This window comes from Drosophila mojavensis, unplaced genomic scaffold, assembly GCF_018153725.1.
Source record: "Drosophila mojavensis isolate 15081-1352.22 unplaced genomic scaffold, ASM1815372v1 contig_136, whole genome shotgun sequence".
Taxonomy (NCBI): Eukaryota; Metazoa; Arthropoda; class Insecta; order Diptera; family Drosophilidae; genus Drosophila; species Drosophila mojavensis.
The window spans coordinates 5,112,172-5,126,066 of record NW_025318667.1 but is presented as its reverse complement, the minus strand read 5'-3'; the positions used below and the strand labels follow the sequence as shown (position 1 = coordinate 5,126,066).

The 13,895-nt window shown below is 46.5% G+C and overlaps 2 protein-coding genes across 3 annotated transcripts; one reads left to right on the top strand and one right to left on the bottom strand.

Annotated features, from left to right (window-relative positions):
* Window positions 1-3,000: 3,000 nt before the first annotated feature.
* Window positions 3,001-5,444, top strand: LOC6585952 (probable serine/threonine-protein kinase pats1). The gene is made up of 2 exons (XM_032733141.2): window positions 3,001-4,060; window positions 4,326-5,444. The coding sequence occupies exons 1-2, from the start codon at window positions 3,217-3,219 to the stop codon at window positions 5,189-5,191; spliced, it is 1,710 nt and encodes a 569-aa protein (XP_032589032.1). The 5' UTR covers window positions 3,001-3,216; the 3' UTR covers window positions 5,192-5,444.
* Window positions 5,445-5,563: 119 nt separating this feature from the next.
* Window positions 5,564-13,781, bottom strand: LOC6585951 (protein ELYS homolog). 2 transcript variants are annotated; one of them, XM_002011539.4, is made up of 7 exons: window positions 13,398-13,781; window positions 13,190-13,319; window positions 11,827-13,110; window positions 11,079-11,269; window positions 10,184-11,017; window positions 6,078-10,113; window positions 5,564-6,011 (listed from the first exon to the last, which is right to left on the bottom strand). In XM_002011539.4, exons 2-7 carry the CDS (start codon window positions 13,302-13,304, stop codon window positions 5,962-5,964), a joined length of 6,510 nt encoding a protein of 2,169 aa, XP_002011575.1. In that variant the 5' UTR covers window positions 13,305-13,319; window positions 13,398-13,781; the 3' UTR covers window positions 5,564-5,961. The 2 variants fall into 2 exon arrangements, with proteins under 2 accessions (XP_002011575.1, XP_043867166.1); XM_044011231.1 differs by having other exon boundaries at window positions 13,190-13,315.
* Window positions 13,782-13,895: the final 114 nt, after the last annotated feature.

Sequence of the window (13,895 nt, the reverse complement as noted above, 5' to 3'; positions counted from 1 at the left end):
CGCCGCGTCGCGTTTTCGCTCCACGCTCTCTAGCGCTCACTCTCTCTGAAAAATGCCGCTGTTGAGGCACAGCCAGGCCTAGACCCGTCCCGTTCATCGATACACACACACACACACCTAGCCAGCCAGCCAATTTTTCAATTAATTTTGGGCTACTCAAAATATTATTTAGCCATGGCTATGCAAATGTCACAGCCGCGCAACGGAAATTAAAGAAACAACAAAATCAAAGAACACAAAAAAAACAAAAAGCTTAAGAAAACAGAAAAAGAAAAACATAAATAAAAGGTAAACTTGTTTAACAACTCGCCAAAATGCATTACAGTGTTTACCATACATATACATACAAATACATACACATGTATGTACATATTTTTTATTTGTTTTTTTTTTTTCGGTGTTTTGTGCATGTGCCAAATTGCAAGGTAATCAAAATTTCGCCTCAAACCATCTGCGAAGTCAATGTAAAAAAAAAAAAAAAAAAAAAAAAAAACTATAAGAAATACAGGCAAAAGTACTTAGTCGAAGCCGAAATACTCTACCTGCTTTAGAGATACGCAGAAGAGATATTCTATAAAGAAACTATACAAGCTATAGTGGATTATAAGATACAAATGCTTAATCGGAACTGACAGATATACGATACGATTTGGCCTACCTGTTAAGGCTTCAGCTAAGATGAGCTGGGAGTGGATATACTATAATCAGTATACGATATAATGTATAGACAATATATAATTAGGCTGATTAAGCAATTTTGTTAGATATAAATAAATGAGAAATCAGGCAATAGATTCACTCTATTGAAGCTAAAGTATCGTGATATTTGGTAAACTAGGTGCAATGTGTAATGTTGGTATACGATATTCGAGAAACGATATGCAATATACGCCATGCAATATACCATAATCAATACGGCAATACGGCTCGTATAGAACCAATTTCGGAAATTTACTTGTTTAAACTTCAGCTAGAAGATGCATAATATGGGATGTTAATCCAGCAATACGTAATCGATCGAAATACGATATTCAAAGAAGTCAAAGAAGTTATATAGCATTCATACATTTATACTCCAGATTCGAACACCTTTGACAGTTGTCTTCGAAGTGGAACGTTCTTTAGAGAAACAATTTCAAGTCAAAACTAAAACTTGAATTATATGATTATATCAATAAATGATATATCTAGAATACTATATACTATACATACATACATATAAAATATTAAAAAAGGAGAGACCATACGGTACACGATATCCCTTTGACAGAGCTATATTCACTTTCATTTTCTTCCTCTCTCTCTTTCGCCTTATGTACCTATTTCAAAAACTCTCCAGCTAGACAAATCAGATGAGTTATCGTATAAGCCCATTTGCGGGAGCGTAAAAAGAGAGTCAGCGAAAAAAAAAAATGCGCTTAATTAATACGAATTGTGGCTTCTACCTAATTATGCCAAGGATTTTGTTCAAGAAATTTTGGGGCTGTCAAAAGAAACGTGATTTGATCAGAGTTTGGTTCTATCCGAAAGACAATATGTAAATGGAGCGGTTAAGGAACTTGACTCTACGTGTCTCTAGCCACTTAATTCTCATTTCTCTGGCGCAAACTGAGCGTGCGAATGCTTCGGCTTCTGCTTCTGCTTCTGGCATTCGTATCTGTATCTAAGTATCTGACTAGCTGGGTGTATCCAAGCTGTATCTGAGTGGCTCAGCTTTGGTCGTGGCATGATAAACAGCGCTGAAGAAAGCCATTAAAACGGTGCAGACCTAAATGAGTGGGGGAAATTGAAGAGCAGACAAGAGAACAGAACAGGCAGAAGAGCCAAGAAGATAAGAGAAGAGAAGAGCAGAGCTGTGAAGAAGGGGCCAACTAAATGCCGATCGCACACTTTATGGGGCCAGAATCGAGACTCGAGACTCCAGACTCCAGAGATTCAGCTAGAGAGGTAAATCTTGGGCAGTGGCAAAGAGTTTTGGGAAAGTTGTTTTCGGCTCGATATACGTACATATATGTAGCTTGTACTTGGCGTTGTTTTGCTTTAAGAAGTTAAGATTTGTAGAGAAACAGTGAAGAGAGAGAGAGAGAGAGAGAGAGAGTGAGAGAGTTAGTGAGACTGAGAGAGACGGAAAAAAGGACTGTTTCAAAAAGTTTCTTCTATTAAGCTTATTCTATACTATTCCAAATGTATTTCCAAAGATCTTTTCTTAATAATGCTGTGGATATAGGGCGATTCTGCTTATTATTCACACAAATATAAGTCAGCTCTACTTCAATTTGCTTGCCTAGGAGCTTCTAACAATCCTTGTGCCTGGTAATTCCAGTTGACTCGCAGCTTCCATGAATACAGTCCCAATGCATATCTTCTAATGCGAGTCCTACTTCCATTTTTTATTTTTCCTTCGCAATGCATTTTCGGCGTAGTTTTTATCTATTACAGTCTCTACTTTGACAGTTTGACAGTTTCTGTCTTTCGGTCACCTTTCGCAGCAGAAGAAGAAGAGCTCTAGAGTTCTTCTCGATATTTTCTCAATGAATATGAAAAGCAATCATAGCGAGAGCAAAAAGCATTTGTGTTGAATAAAAAATATTATTTTGATGTTCTTCATCAATAATTTTCTCTCTCTAAATTGTCATTGCTATTACATCATATAATGTCATCATTATTAGTTATTATCATCATTTCTGTATGATTGTCATTAATTTGTATGCACTCATCATTGTATCATTCATTATCATTGTTATTATTATAATTGTTATTAGAATTATTACTATATTTACTAGGTTGAATAATAATTATAGTTAAAAATTACACCAGGATTTTAGTTTTCTTATCTTTGTCTCTATCATCATAATCATGATTGTAATCATTATCATTATCATTAATTTATTAATATTCTCTTCCTGATTGAAGTTCAGTTCCAGTTTTTACTATGATTTTAGTGTTCTCATCATCATTATCATTATCATTACTGTTATTATAATGAAAATATAATTTCAGTTGCATAGACTTCCCGGCACACGGCATTCATTATGTGAACCGTCCATGGAACATTGCGTTGCGGAGCAGACTTAGCCAGCCAGCAGGAGCAGCAGCAACAGCAGCAGCAGGTGCCACTGGCAGCAAAGCGTCATAGTCGAAGCGGAGGCAGAAGAAGCAGGAGCTAAGCAGGGGAGGGGGAGAGAGACAGAAGGCTCTCAACTAGCTGGACAGGAAATGCTGAAGCACGCCTCAAATGCGAGCAGCGCCACAGCCGCTGCGCCTGTCAGCGGACAGCTGCTGCGCACTGCCAACAACAACAACAGCAACGGCAATGGCAATGGTAACGGCAATGGTAACAGCAACGGCAATGGCAACAGCAATGCCAACAACAGCAATTGCAATGGCAACAATAACAACAACAGCGGCGGTAATCCACCCTCAGCGGCGGTGGCCGCGGCAACAGCAACCACCACCATTGCCACGAGCCCCGTGCCAAACGTAGCAGCAGCAGCAGCAGCCGCAGCAGCGGCGGCAGCGGCAGCGTCGGCGGCAGCAACTGCTGGCGCTTCACCGACACCGGTGGCAGCTGCCGTGGCTAGCACGGCACGCAACATACACCTGCGGCCGCCACAGCCGCTGAACATATCCGCACTGAATGCATCTAACTCTATGCTGAACGGCGGCGTCCGAAGTGTTGGTAATGCGTCGACGTTGCTCAATATTGCCACGCAGGCGCCTATGAAACCGCTGACGCCGCTCACGCCCAACGGCAATTGTAATGGCAACAGTCTGCATCATCACACCTACACGAATCAGCACATGTTGGCCAGCAGCAGCAGCAGCACGCATCAACAGCAGCAGCAGCACCAACAGCAACAGCAGCAGCAACCACTACACCTGCCCCAGCATTCCCTCAACAACAACAACATCACCAACATTAACAGCAATATGCATAATTATAGCCACTGCAACAATTTGGGCCTAAATCCAAATTCGGTGCTGCAGACGACTGTAAAGCCAACCAAACATGGTCCAGGACCCCGCGAAGTGTTGACCAGCTTGGGTTTGCTTTGTTTAGGTAAGTGGCAGCACTTTTCAGCCAACTGACAGCACTCAAAATATTTGAAATTCTCGTTTTGATATGGCAGCACTGAGTAAAATTTGTCAGCCTAGCATAGGCATTCAGTTAGTCAGTGTGATTCCAGCATAAAAAATTTTATATAATAACAGCGTTGCCATCTTACAGTTTTTAGTGATGGGTTTAAATACAATGCGGCCATCTAAGAATAAAAATTCAAAACGCGAGACTTCTACATCTAAATTCTTAATTCTTTTCTTTACAGTTTCACTGCTGTTGGCGCTGCTCTCACTGATCTTTCTGCTAAAGATCTCGCCGAACACCCGCGAAGATACGGTGATACGCAGCATCAATGGCGACGACTTCATTATTGTATACGATGTGACTCTGGCACTGTGCGCCCTGTCGCTCTCTCTGAATCTCTGCTGTCTGCTGGTCTGTGCGATACAATTTCTCTTTGCGGTGAAGCTGCTGCGCTCGCCCATGTTCGATGGGCGCGACAACAAGTACTTGGAGAAGTCGAGTGCAAGCAGGACGTGCGCTGTGAGCGGATTCTTCATCTCCATACCTGTCTTTCTCACCGGCATCATACTGTACACCTTCAATCATTTTCACTCAACGCCGGCGATCATCACCAGCATTCTGATTGGCATTGGCATCGTTTTCTGCGGCTGTGCGATGGTGCACAACGTGTTCGTGTGGCAGAAGGAGAAGACGATCAGTTACCGTACGCCCCCTCTCAATATGTCGCTGCACTTGCCGTCAGTTCAGCTGTTCAACAGCAGCGTTTGTCCACCTGTGTTGCCGGCTTATGGGCAACAGAATCATTCCATGATGCATCATCCCACTTCAGTGACTCCCGTTTCTCCGAATCATTCACATGGCAGCTTCAATCCGTTGCTCTGCACCAACAACAATAATAATAATAATACGAGCGGCATTATCAACTCACCGTATCTCGTGCGACCGGCTACAGCTACGCCGCCAACGCCCAAGCCGATATCTATTGCAGCCAATGGCAGCTGCCTGATGGGACGCGAGGCTAGCGGATCGGTTAGTCCCGGAATACCGCCAACGCTGGACATGAGCAATATAACTATTTCGCTGCATGAGCTGTCTACACTGGTCTAAGCCCAGTGCACCACGTCACAAGATACAGTTAGGCAAAATAAGTTTTAGCTATTAAGTTAAATTTAAACACACACACATGCATATGCGTATGCATGTGCGTAGCTGTAGACGACATCCACCGTAAAGTGTTTAGCTTTAATGATGTCCCACTTGCCGCCCTGTTGCCGTTTATGTTTTAAACTGTTGTATATATTTGTATATTGTTATAATGAATCACAAATTTATATTTAATATATTTAAATACTGCGCTCAATTCAAGCGATTAACTCATTTGCTTCGTACATGCATCTATCGATATATCGATACTGCACCCAACCAACCAAATAGCTCAGTGCTATGACACCTCCCCCAACAGTCATTGCATTTCAAATATTTAAAACACTGGTTTTTTTATTTAACATTGCATAGATACTTTCAACTTCGGTATATAATTGTATATATCTATATTCAAATTTAATAATACACTTCAATAGAGTTATAACTTTTGCGTTCACCTTGTTGAGCTCCAGAGTCACTTGCAGTTCTATAACGATGCTATCGATATATTGTACAAGAAAGAAACGATTGGACGACACCAAACGCTCAACAGTTATTCTCCTTTTTTTTTGTTTTTCATCCTCTTTTTTTTTATAACATTTCAGTATATGTAACTTTGCCGCTTCCTGGCAATTTGAATTCAATGAACAAGCCAAAGAAATTTAAAGAAAAATCAAAAATAGTGTTTCTATCAACTATAGCTAAATATGTTGTTGTTTTGTAGGTGGGAAAGACTACTTCTTGGCTCGACCACGTTTCTTGAGGGGCACACTGGAATCACTAACTGTAAATAAAGTGTAAACTTTTAGTTGATCCATGCAGGCAAATGTAAGGCAAGTCGAGTAGTTACCAGTGGACCGAGCTGACGATGACGCCGCAGGCTGTTCCGCGTCTGCCTCGGCAGTACTGCGTCGACTGCGCAGATTCCTTGGCGCAACATCCTGCTTCGGAGGCTCTTCTGTGCTGGGTTTCAGACGACGCTTGCCTTTGGCTGGAGCCACAATAGCCATTGGCGAAGGTGGTTCACTAGTGCTGCGCAACTTGCGTTGCGGTGTTCCGCTGTCCACATTCTGCACAGCTGCTTCTAAAGCCGGAACGCTGGCCGCCGACTGGCCGTGCTGCCTGCGCGAACGTGTGCGTGGTGTGGTTGACGACTGGCCTTCGGCAGTCTCGTCTATTACCTCCAGTGGACGGGGCACCATCTTCGGGCGACGCTTGGGCGTGGACACCGGCACAGTAGAAATCGGGGGCAAGGAACTGCCGCGCAAAATGCGACGTTTGATTGATGGATGTTTGGTCGGGACAGGACTGTCTGTTGTACCACGTGAAGCTTCCGCATCGGTCTCCGGCAGCTGCTCCTCGGCGACCGTTCCATAGCTGCTGGCGCTGCGCAAACGCAAGCGCCGACGATATGGAGAGGGGGATGGTGTGCTGCGACTGGATGATGCACTTCTGAGATTGTCGTCACTGCGAAGGCGTATTCTTCGCTCCGGGACGGGCGGCGTGCCGCTCAGGCTGCGGCGTGTGCGTCTTGTGCGCGTCAATGCCGGCAGCGAAATGTCCAGTGACTCCTTCTCCTCCTCGGCCTCAATCTCTTTATCGGAATCCAGATTAATGGGCTGTGTGGCGCTATCCACTGGGATGGGCTGTTGAATTTCCAAGGGCTGATCCTGTTCCTTAGCCTCAGCCTCAGCCTCAGTCACAGTCAGGGTCTCCACCGACGGCTTATTCTCCTCGCCCTCGTCTACCATCACCACATCCATTTCCTCCTTATCGGAAAGCACTAGCAGGCTGGGATTCGAGTCCATGTCGGAGTCCAGATCTATGGCAATTGAATCAGCTGGATCGATAGCGCTTTGGGTAGGTGCCACTGCTTGTTGGGATATCACTGGAGCTTCCTCTCCTTCATCCACATTCATTGGCATCTCCGACTCCTGTTCCTCTTCTTGCTGTTGATCCTGCTTCTCCTGCTGATCCTTGTGCTCGCTGAAGGCAACTGTGGCCACGGATTCATTGCTGGAGCCGACAATGGTGGTAACCGTTGCCACTGCCGGCTGCACCTCAACGCTGTCCACGCTGTCCAAGTTGATGGTATAGGCCATTACTGAGTCACTGTTAGCCGTGGCGACCAATGAAGGACATGGCGCTTGGTTGGCCTGCTGCTCCGTTTCGTCCTGTTGCTTGAAGGCAAACAACTCGGCGCTGTTGCAAGCAGCCACAGGCTCGGCACGCGCCACATAGCCTCGTACCTCGGTGCCATCGAGCGCTATGACACACTCATCCTCCTCATCCACATCGTCGTCTTCCTCCAAGGAGCCCTTCGTGGTGTCCAGATCATCCACCGTTTCCAAACTGTTTGCACGATAGAGCGAACGATTCGAGCCACCCTCGCCACCTACACCATGAGCACGTGGGCTGGAGTTCTGGGAGACATTCGTGTCGCTGGGCAGAAACGAGTTGGGCGTATGGGAGGCGGGCGAACGTGAGTCACTAATAGAATTGGTGGACTCCACCACAATTGAATAAACGGGCGCATCCGTGCGTGGCGAGGACAAGTCGGAGAGTTCGCTGCTTACGCTATAGCTGGGCGAGCCACGATTGAAGGAGAGTGGAATAGTTGTCTGGTCAAAGCTGGACGATGTGCATTGCTCCTGCTGCTCCACGTCGTCACGAGCATCCACCTCTTCGTTGACCTGTGACGCATGTGGCTGCGATGGTGCCAACTCCTCGTGGCCCACTTCCAGCTCTTCCTCATCCCCTTCCACATCATCGCCTTCGGCTTCAGCTTCGGCTTGGGCTTCGACTTCAGCTTCGACTTCATCTTCGTCGTCGTCCAGATCTATGTAAGCCAATGGACTTGCTTGGCTACGTGATGGCATTGATTCAGCCTCTGGTTCCGGTTCTAGTTCTGGTTCTTCGTCAGATTCTGCCTCTGGCTCTGGTTCTGATTCGGGCTCTGGCTCTGACACTGTCACTGGCAATTCCACTGCCACTGGCTCTGGCTCTATCTGCCCTACCCTCTCCGTCTCCTGCTCGGCCATGGCATCTATTGCTGTCATATCATAGGAGGACATGCCCAGCGTCGTGTCCAGCATTTGCATTGGCATTGGTTTGTCAGCTGATGAACCAATATGGACTGTTTGCCCCAGGGCGGATGGCATGGACCAACCTGTTGCCGAGCTGCTCGGCTCATCCATGTCTCCGCAAATGGTCGTTCGCTCCGAGATCTTCACCTGGTAGGTGCTGCTAACTACCCTCGATGTGCTCTCGAACATTTTCGAGGAGCAAACAGGCGGCTGAAATGCATTCAGCTGCAGCGATCCGGCTGTGCTGCCCGTTTGTACAGTGGCAAAGCTGCCAAAGCCGCTGCTCAATGAGCTACGTGGTTGAGGACCAGTTGGTCGTGCCATTGTGAATGGACGTGGCGGTTCTTGTTGCTGTTGCTGTTGCTGTTCCGGTTCCTGTTTCGCTTCCAGTTGTTGCTGCGACTGTTCCTGCTCCCGATTGCCTCCACTGAATGAAGCAAATGAAGCATTCGCCGAGGCCAACGGCGACATATACTCGGATTCAGTGTCCGAGATGTTATTTTGTTGCTGCTCCGGTTCGGCTTCAGGCCTGGTGGAGCTATCTAATTGTTGCTCGATTTCCACAAATATTTCATCTCCATCCAAGTCCGAGACCGTCTGTTCCTCCTCGTCCATCTCCATCATTTCCACATTCTGCATCGACTTGTCCAACGGTATGGGCGCCAGGAAGCTGAAGTTTGGACGCTGCAGTGACTGGCGTCGAGACAAACGTCTCTTCAGTATGGCGGGACGCTGCTCCCGCGTGGTGCTCGTTGCCGACTCAGCACCTGATTTGGATAACAGATAGCTGGGCGGGTGCAGCAAATCATTGGCCAAGCGCAATCCATGCAGATCCAAATTCATTGTGTGCTGTTCATACGGCAGATCGATTACCTCCTGCGATGAATTGGCAAAGCTGGGAACGGTGTCATCTTCGACCAGAAGGCGGCGCCGCTTAGAATGCGGGCCCAACGCATCGGGAGTGGAGCTCGGATAGAGACGCTTCTCGGCGCATTGGTATGGTGTGGGACGCACATGTCGGCGCAGCTGAGGCATCTCCTTAAGCGCCTGCGAGGCAGAGCGCAGGAAAGGCATATTGCGGCTGTCCAATCTTAGGGACGTTTGCTCGTTGGGGTAGCGCGTCGCCCAGTGGGCGCTCAGAGCGGAGCTCTGAAAGATGTCGGCCATCTGACCGGTGGCGTGCTGCTTGGCCAGCTGACAGCTGAACGGCTCCGGCGAGAAATTCGTCAAGTGATTCCCATGCAGCTTGTCGCGTAGGCGGAAATATGTGCCCGCTATGGATTGGGTGACGGGCGCCATGGTTGTCCGGTAGGCGGTCAGGATGCCACTTGTCTCGTCGCTCTGTTCACGCTCCGCGGCCACCTCGTCCATAAAGGACACCGCTTCGATATACTTGCAGCGCTTGAGCAGCAGAATCAATTGGATGCAGTCAGTGGCGCGGGTCTTGCAATGTCGCAGCTGGCGATAGACGAGCTGCTCCTCATTGTCGCGCAGACAGAGAGTGGCCAGGACACTGAATTTGCTTTCCATGATGCAATGCTGAAAGAAACGCTCCAGCAACGGACGACCCTCATCGTCCATGTAGACGCGCGCATGATGGAATGCCTCCGGTATATTATTGTTGGCCAAGAGCACCTGCAGCTTAACTTCAGAGGAAATAAATCCAGGTGGCAAATGCACCACTTGCATTGCCGCCGGAGTGGCATTGTAGCGAATCAGCGTTTCGATCAAATGCTTTGTCTGCCATTCGGTATAGACGCTATGCCCGGTGCGTCCTCTATACAGAACGTCGATTGCCATCTACGAAGGAAAGAGCGAGAAAGCTAATGTGAGAAGACTTCAATTAGAAAGGGACAGCCAGCTAACCCACCTCGTGATCGCCTTTGTCCAGAAACCAAAAGGAGCGCACACACTTCACCAGTGGCTCGTCCAGGCCAAATGACATGGCGAAATCGTTGTACAATTCGGGTTTATCGCTCTTGTAGAACTGATCCAAATCCAACATCACATATAGCATTAGCTCGTGTTTCTTCTCCAAGCTGACGTCCTGCAGCATCATTAAACGCATCAGCGTTTGCAGCGACTGGGGCGGATAGAGTCCATCCTCTTTAAGCTGTTTCTGCACTTCAGCCTGGAATCCATAATGGCGCATCAGCTCGTCTATGTAGAGCTTGGCATTGTGTTTTGAGGCACGTGACAATTGAGCTCGTCGCTCGTCATAGTCGCGGCGTATCAGTGGCAGCGACTGCTGCTGCTGCTGGTTGCTCTCCGGCAAGATGTCGCGATCGATCAGCCAGTAGAGTAAGCGCTGATATTCATATAGAACCTTCAGGGTGTGCTGTGTAAAAGCCAAATCATCGACAAGCTCTTGATTCAAGCGACTCCTGGACAGATCTACGAGCAAGGTCTGCAAATCGAACAGCTTGCAGAGCTGACCGTTCAAATGCTGCATCTCCGTGCGTTCGCGCTCATCCAGTTCATAGGCACCATAGTCAAAGATGCCCTGGCATAGCTCCGAGCAACGTAGCTTGATGTGCCTGGCACGCTTCACAATCCAATTGGTTATCACGGACAACGTCAGCTTTGTTGAGCTCATCATATTGCACAGAAAGCTGCCGTCCATGCAGTTGCGGGCGCAGCTATTCAGTAGCCACATACGATCCTGTTCCAGTCCCATTGACATAATCAGCTCGTACATTTCGCACTGCAAAAGGAAGAAGGCATCAGTGAGAGACTCCACGCCACTGTCACGCCTATGAACATACCTTGGTGAATGACGAATGCGGTTCGAAGTCATGAAATTGCGGTACCAGTCGAAGTTTCGCAATATCCCTGATATAGGCATCCGGATTGAGAAATACATTTGCCTTATTGTAGTACAGAGAATTCAAGAAACTACGCTGAACGCCCATATATTCAAATTGCTGACAGCCTTTGACTGTCATCAGCACGCAATCTAAGAGAGAGCGAGAGAGAGAGAGGAGATTGTAAAATGTCAGAGATGATGATAGGATGGGAAAAGAAAAATTAAGCAATTAAATCTCGCAGAGACTTATAGAGGGGTGAGAGAGAGATGGAGAGAGATAGAGAGCGAGAAGAGCGTTAGATAGAACGAGAAGTGAGAGAGAAAGAGAGGGAAAGAAGAGAGAAAAAAAAAGGAGGAGAGACAGAGTGAGAGTAAGAGAGAGATAGAAATAGGGTGAACAATCAATCAAACTAGAGAGAGAGAGTAGGGATAGTACAGAATGTCAGCAAGTATCAAGAGTCCGAGATAACGATAAGGATGACGACGAGAACAATCAATCAAACTATTGCAAGGCCATCTCTTAGATAAGAGAATAGCTGAAATAAGCAGAAAGCTGAGAGAGAGAGAGAGCGAAAGAGAGAGAGAGACCAAAGAATATTGGGGAGCTTTCCCTGTAAGTGAAGCTGTCATTTGAAAGTTCACTTTTAGCATAGACCCCTTTCAATCGTTCCCAATTCTATGTGCTTTGCGTGATTTTCTAGACTTACCAAACGACAGCGCTTTGGGAAAATAGTAAGCATCATGACGTTGCATGGAAATAAACGGAATAATCGAGTTGGATTCGAGGTGCAAAGCCAGTCCCGCGTGCTGACCACTGAAGATAAAGCCACACAGATAATTCAGATCCTCTTGTGGTCTTGGATGAGTGGGCATCTCGTCCTTGTACCATTGATTGATGTCGAATAGGACTAGTTTGATGCGATTATCCTTGCGCGAGCGCCAGGTAATGGCCGTCAGTATGGTGACATGCTCCCCAGAGAGAGCCAACGTGGAGGCTGTGGTGCAGCCGATTAACGAACAACTTTCAGTGTCCAATGCCAGACGAATGCGTGTGCTTGCGGCTTGAAAGTCGCGCAAAGCGAAGTCCCCATTCTCCAGGGACAGAGGGCACGGGCGTCTGTAGTTGAATGAATGCAGCGAGGCAATCAATCGATCGCCCTGATCGTAAACAGCGCAAATGTAGTAGCATGGTTGCGGATCATCCGGCGGCTCAATGAAACAGAGTCCAACCACAGGCGACGGTAAATGCTCGTCGGGCCGACGTAGCTGGGCGACCGGCTGCATACTTCTTAGATCATAGACACAGACGCGTCCATCCTGCATGCCGGCAACGAAGCCGTAAATCAGTTCCAATGGCAACAGTTTGGATATGGGACTTGGAGTAAGCGTGGGAATCTTCACGTCGAATGTCAGATGAATGTTCTCCCGCCGGCATCGAATGACATTCGGATCCAGTAGACTTATAGACTTAATGCAATGAATATCTCTGCGTTCCACCTCAGTATCGTGCAGGCTAAGATTTACGCCCATCTTGGCAACAATTTGGCTGGCATTCACATCCATTAGATGCACATAGCCAGCGGTTGTGCCCATAGCCAAACAGCCATCGAATTGATGAAATTTGGATTTAGCGCATAACTGCTCATCCAGAAAAGTCATGCAAGAGACATTGATCTCAGCCTTATTCAGATCTATGTAGCACAATACTTGGCTATTGGAGGGCGTGTAGAGGGCCAACTGTGTTCGTCCCTGCTGGACTTTAATGCATACAGCCAAGAGTACGCGATCGCCAATGCCTGCGACTGTCAGCTCTTCCACACAGCGTATGCTGCACTTCAGCGTCTGCTTGCGCTCATTCTCCTGCAGAAACGTGTAGCTGGCTATGCGATATCCATTGCTCAGCTGACATATCAAAATTGAGGCCGTATCCACATTCCTTCGCGTTATCCAACCCCAGTTGCCGCGATTTATGATGCCTCCAATATAATCAGCTGTAAATGGCAAAGCAAATAAATAGCATATATGGTAATATAAACACATGATTTTTTTTTGTAATTCTAAACCACTTACAGGCAATGTTGCACTCATCGGTCTGCTTGCTGAGCACCTCCTCATAACCAGGTATGGAACTGTCAGGGAAATTCACTGGTCGGCTATCAGTTGCCTTTATTTCATACCACTCCATTCCAATTCTTTCTATCTTAGCATCGAATATTTAATGTATATGTATATGCATATGTATATATTTATATATATATGTATGTATTATGATATTTACTTCACTGCTAAATTTGCTTGCTTTATATCAGAGTAAATAGATTTCCAACAGTTTATGAAATCCTAATTATTTTGCACCGCGCTTCGCTTCGACATTTTCGCACACATGCCGGCCGTGTTGCTGTTGTTGTTTTGTTTAGTTCCAAACGCTGCTAAGAGTTATCAGTGTTAGCTAATGTACGATATTTATATGTAGTCGATATCTGAACTGGGACCAGGCGCGATGATTAAAGCTAAAGTTTGCATTCCATAAACAGTTAAAAATTTCACAGCTTTTTCCATTATAAACAGAGCATATACACTTATATATTCATATACACTTATCTATTCACACGAAGTTGCGCCGATGATTGATTGACAACAGCAATTGCGAGGCAAATAAACAACTAAAGCTATTCGAATCAATTTTCGCAACTTTAGCGAATATCATCTAGCAACACTGTATGCAACGTTCATATCGATTGGAAATCTATCGCACGAGACTGACGAAACTTGCTAT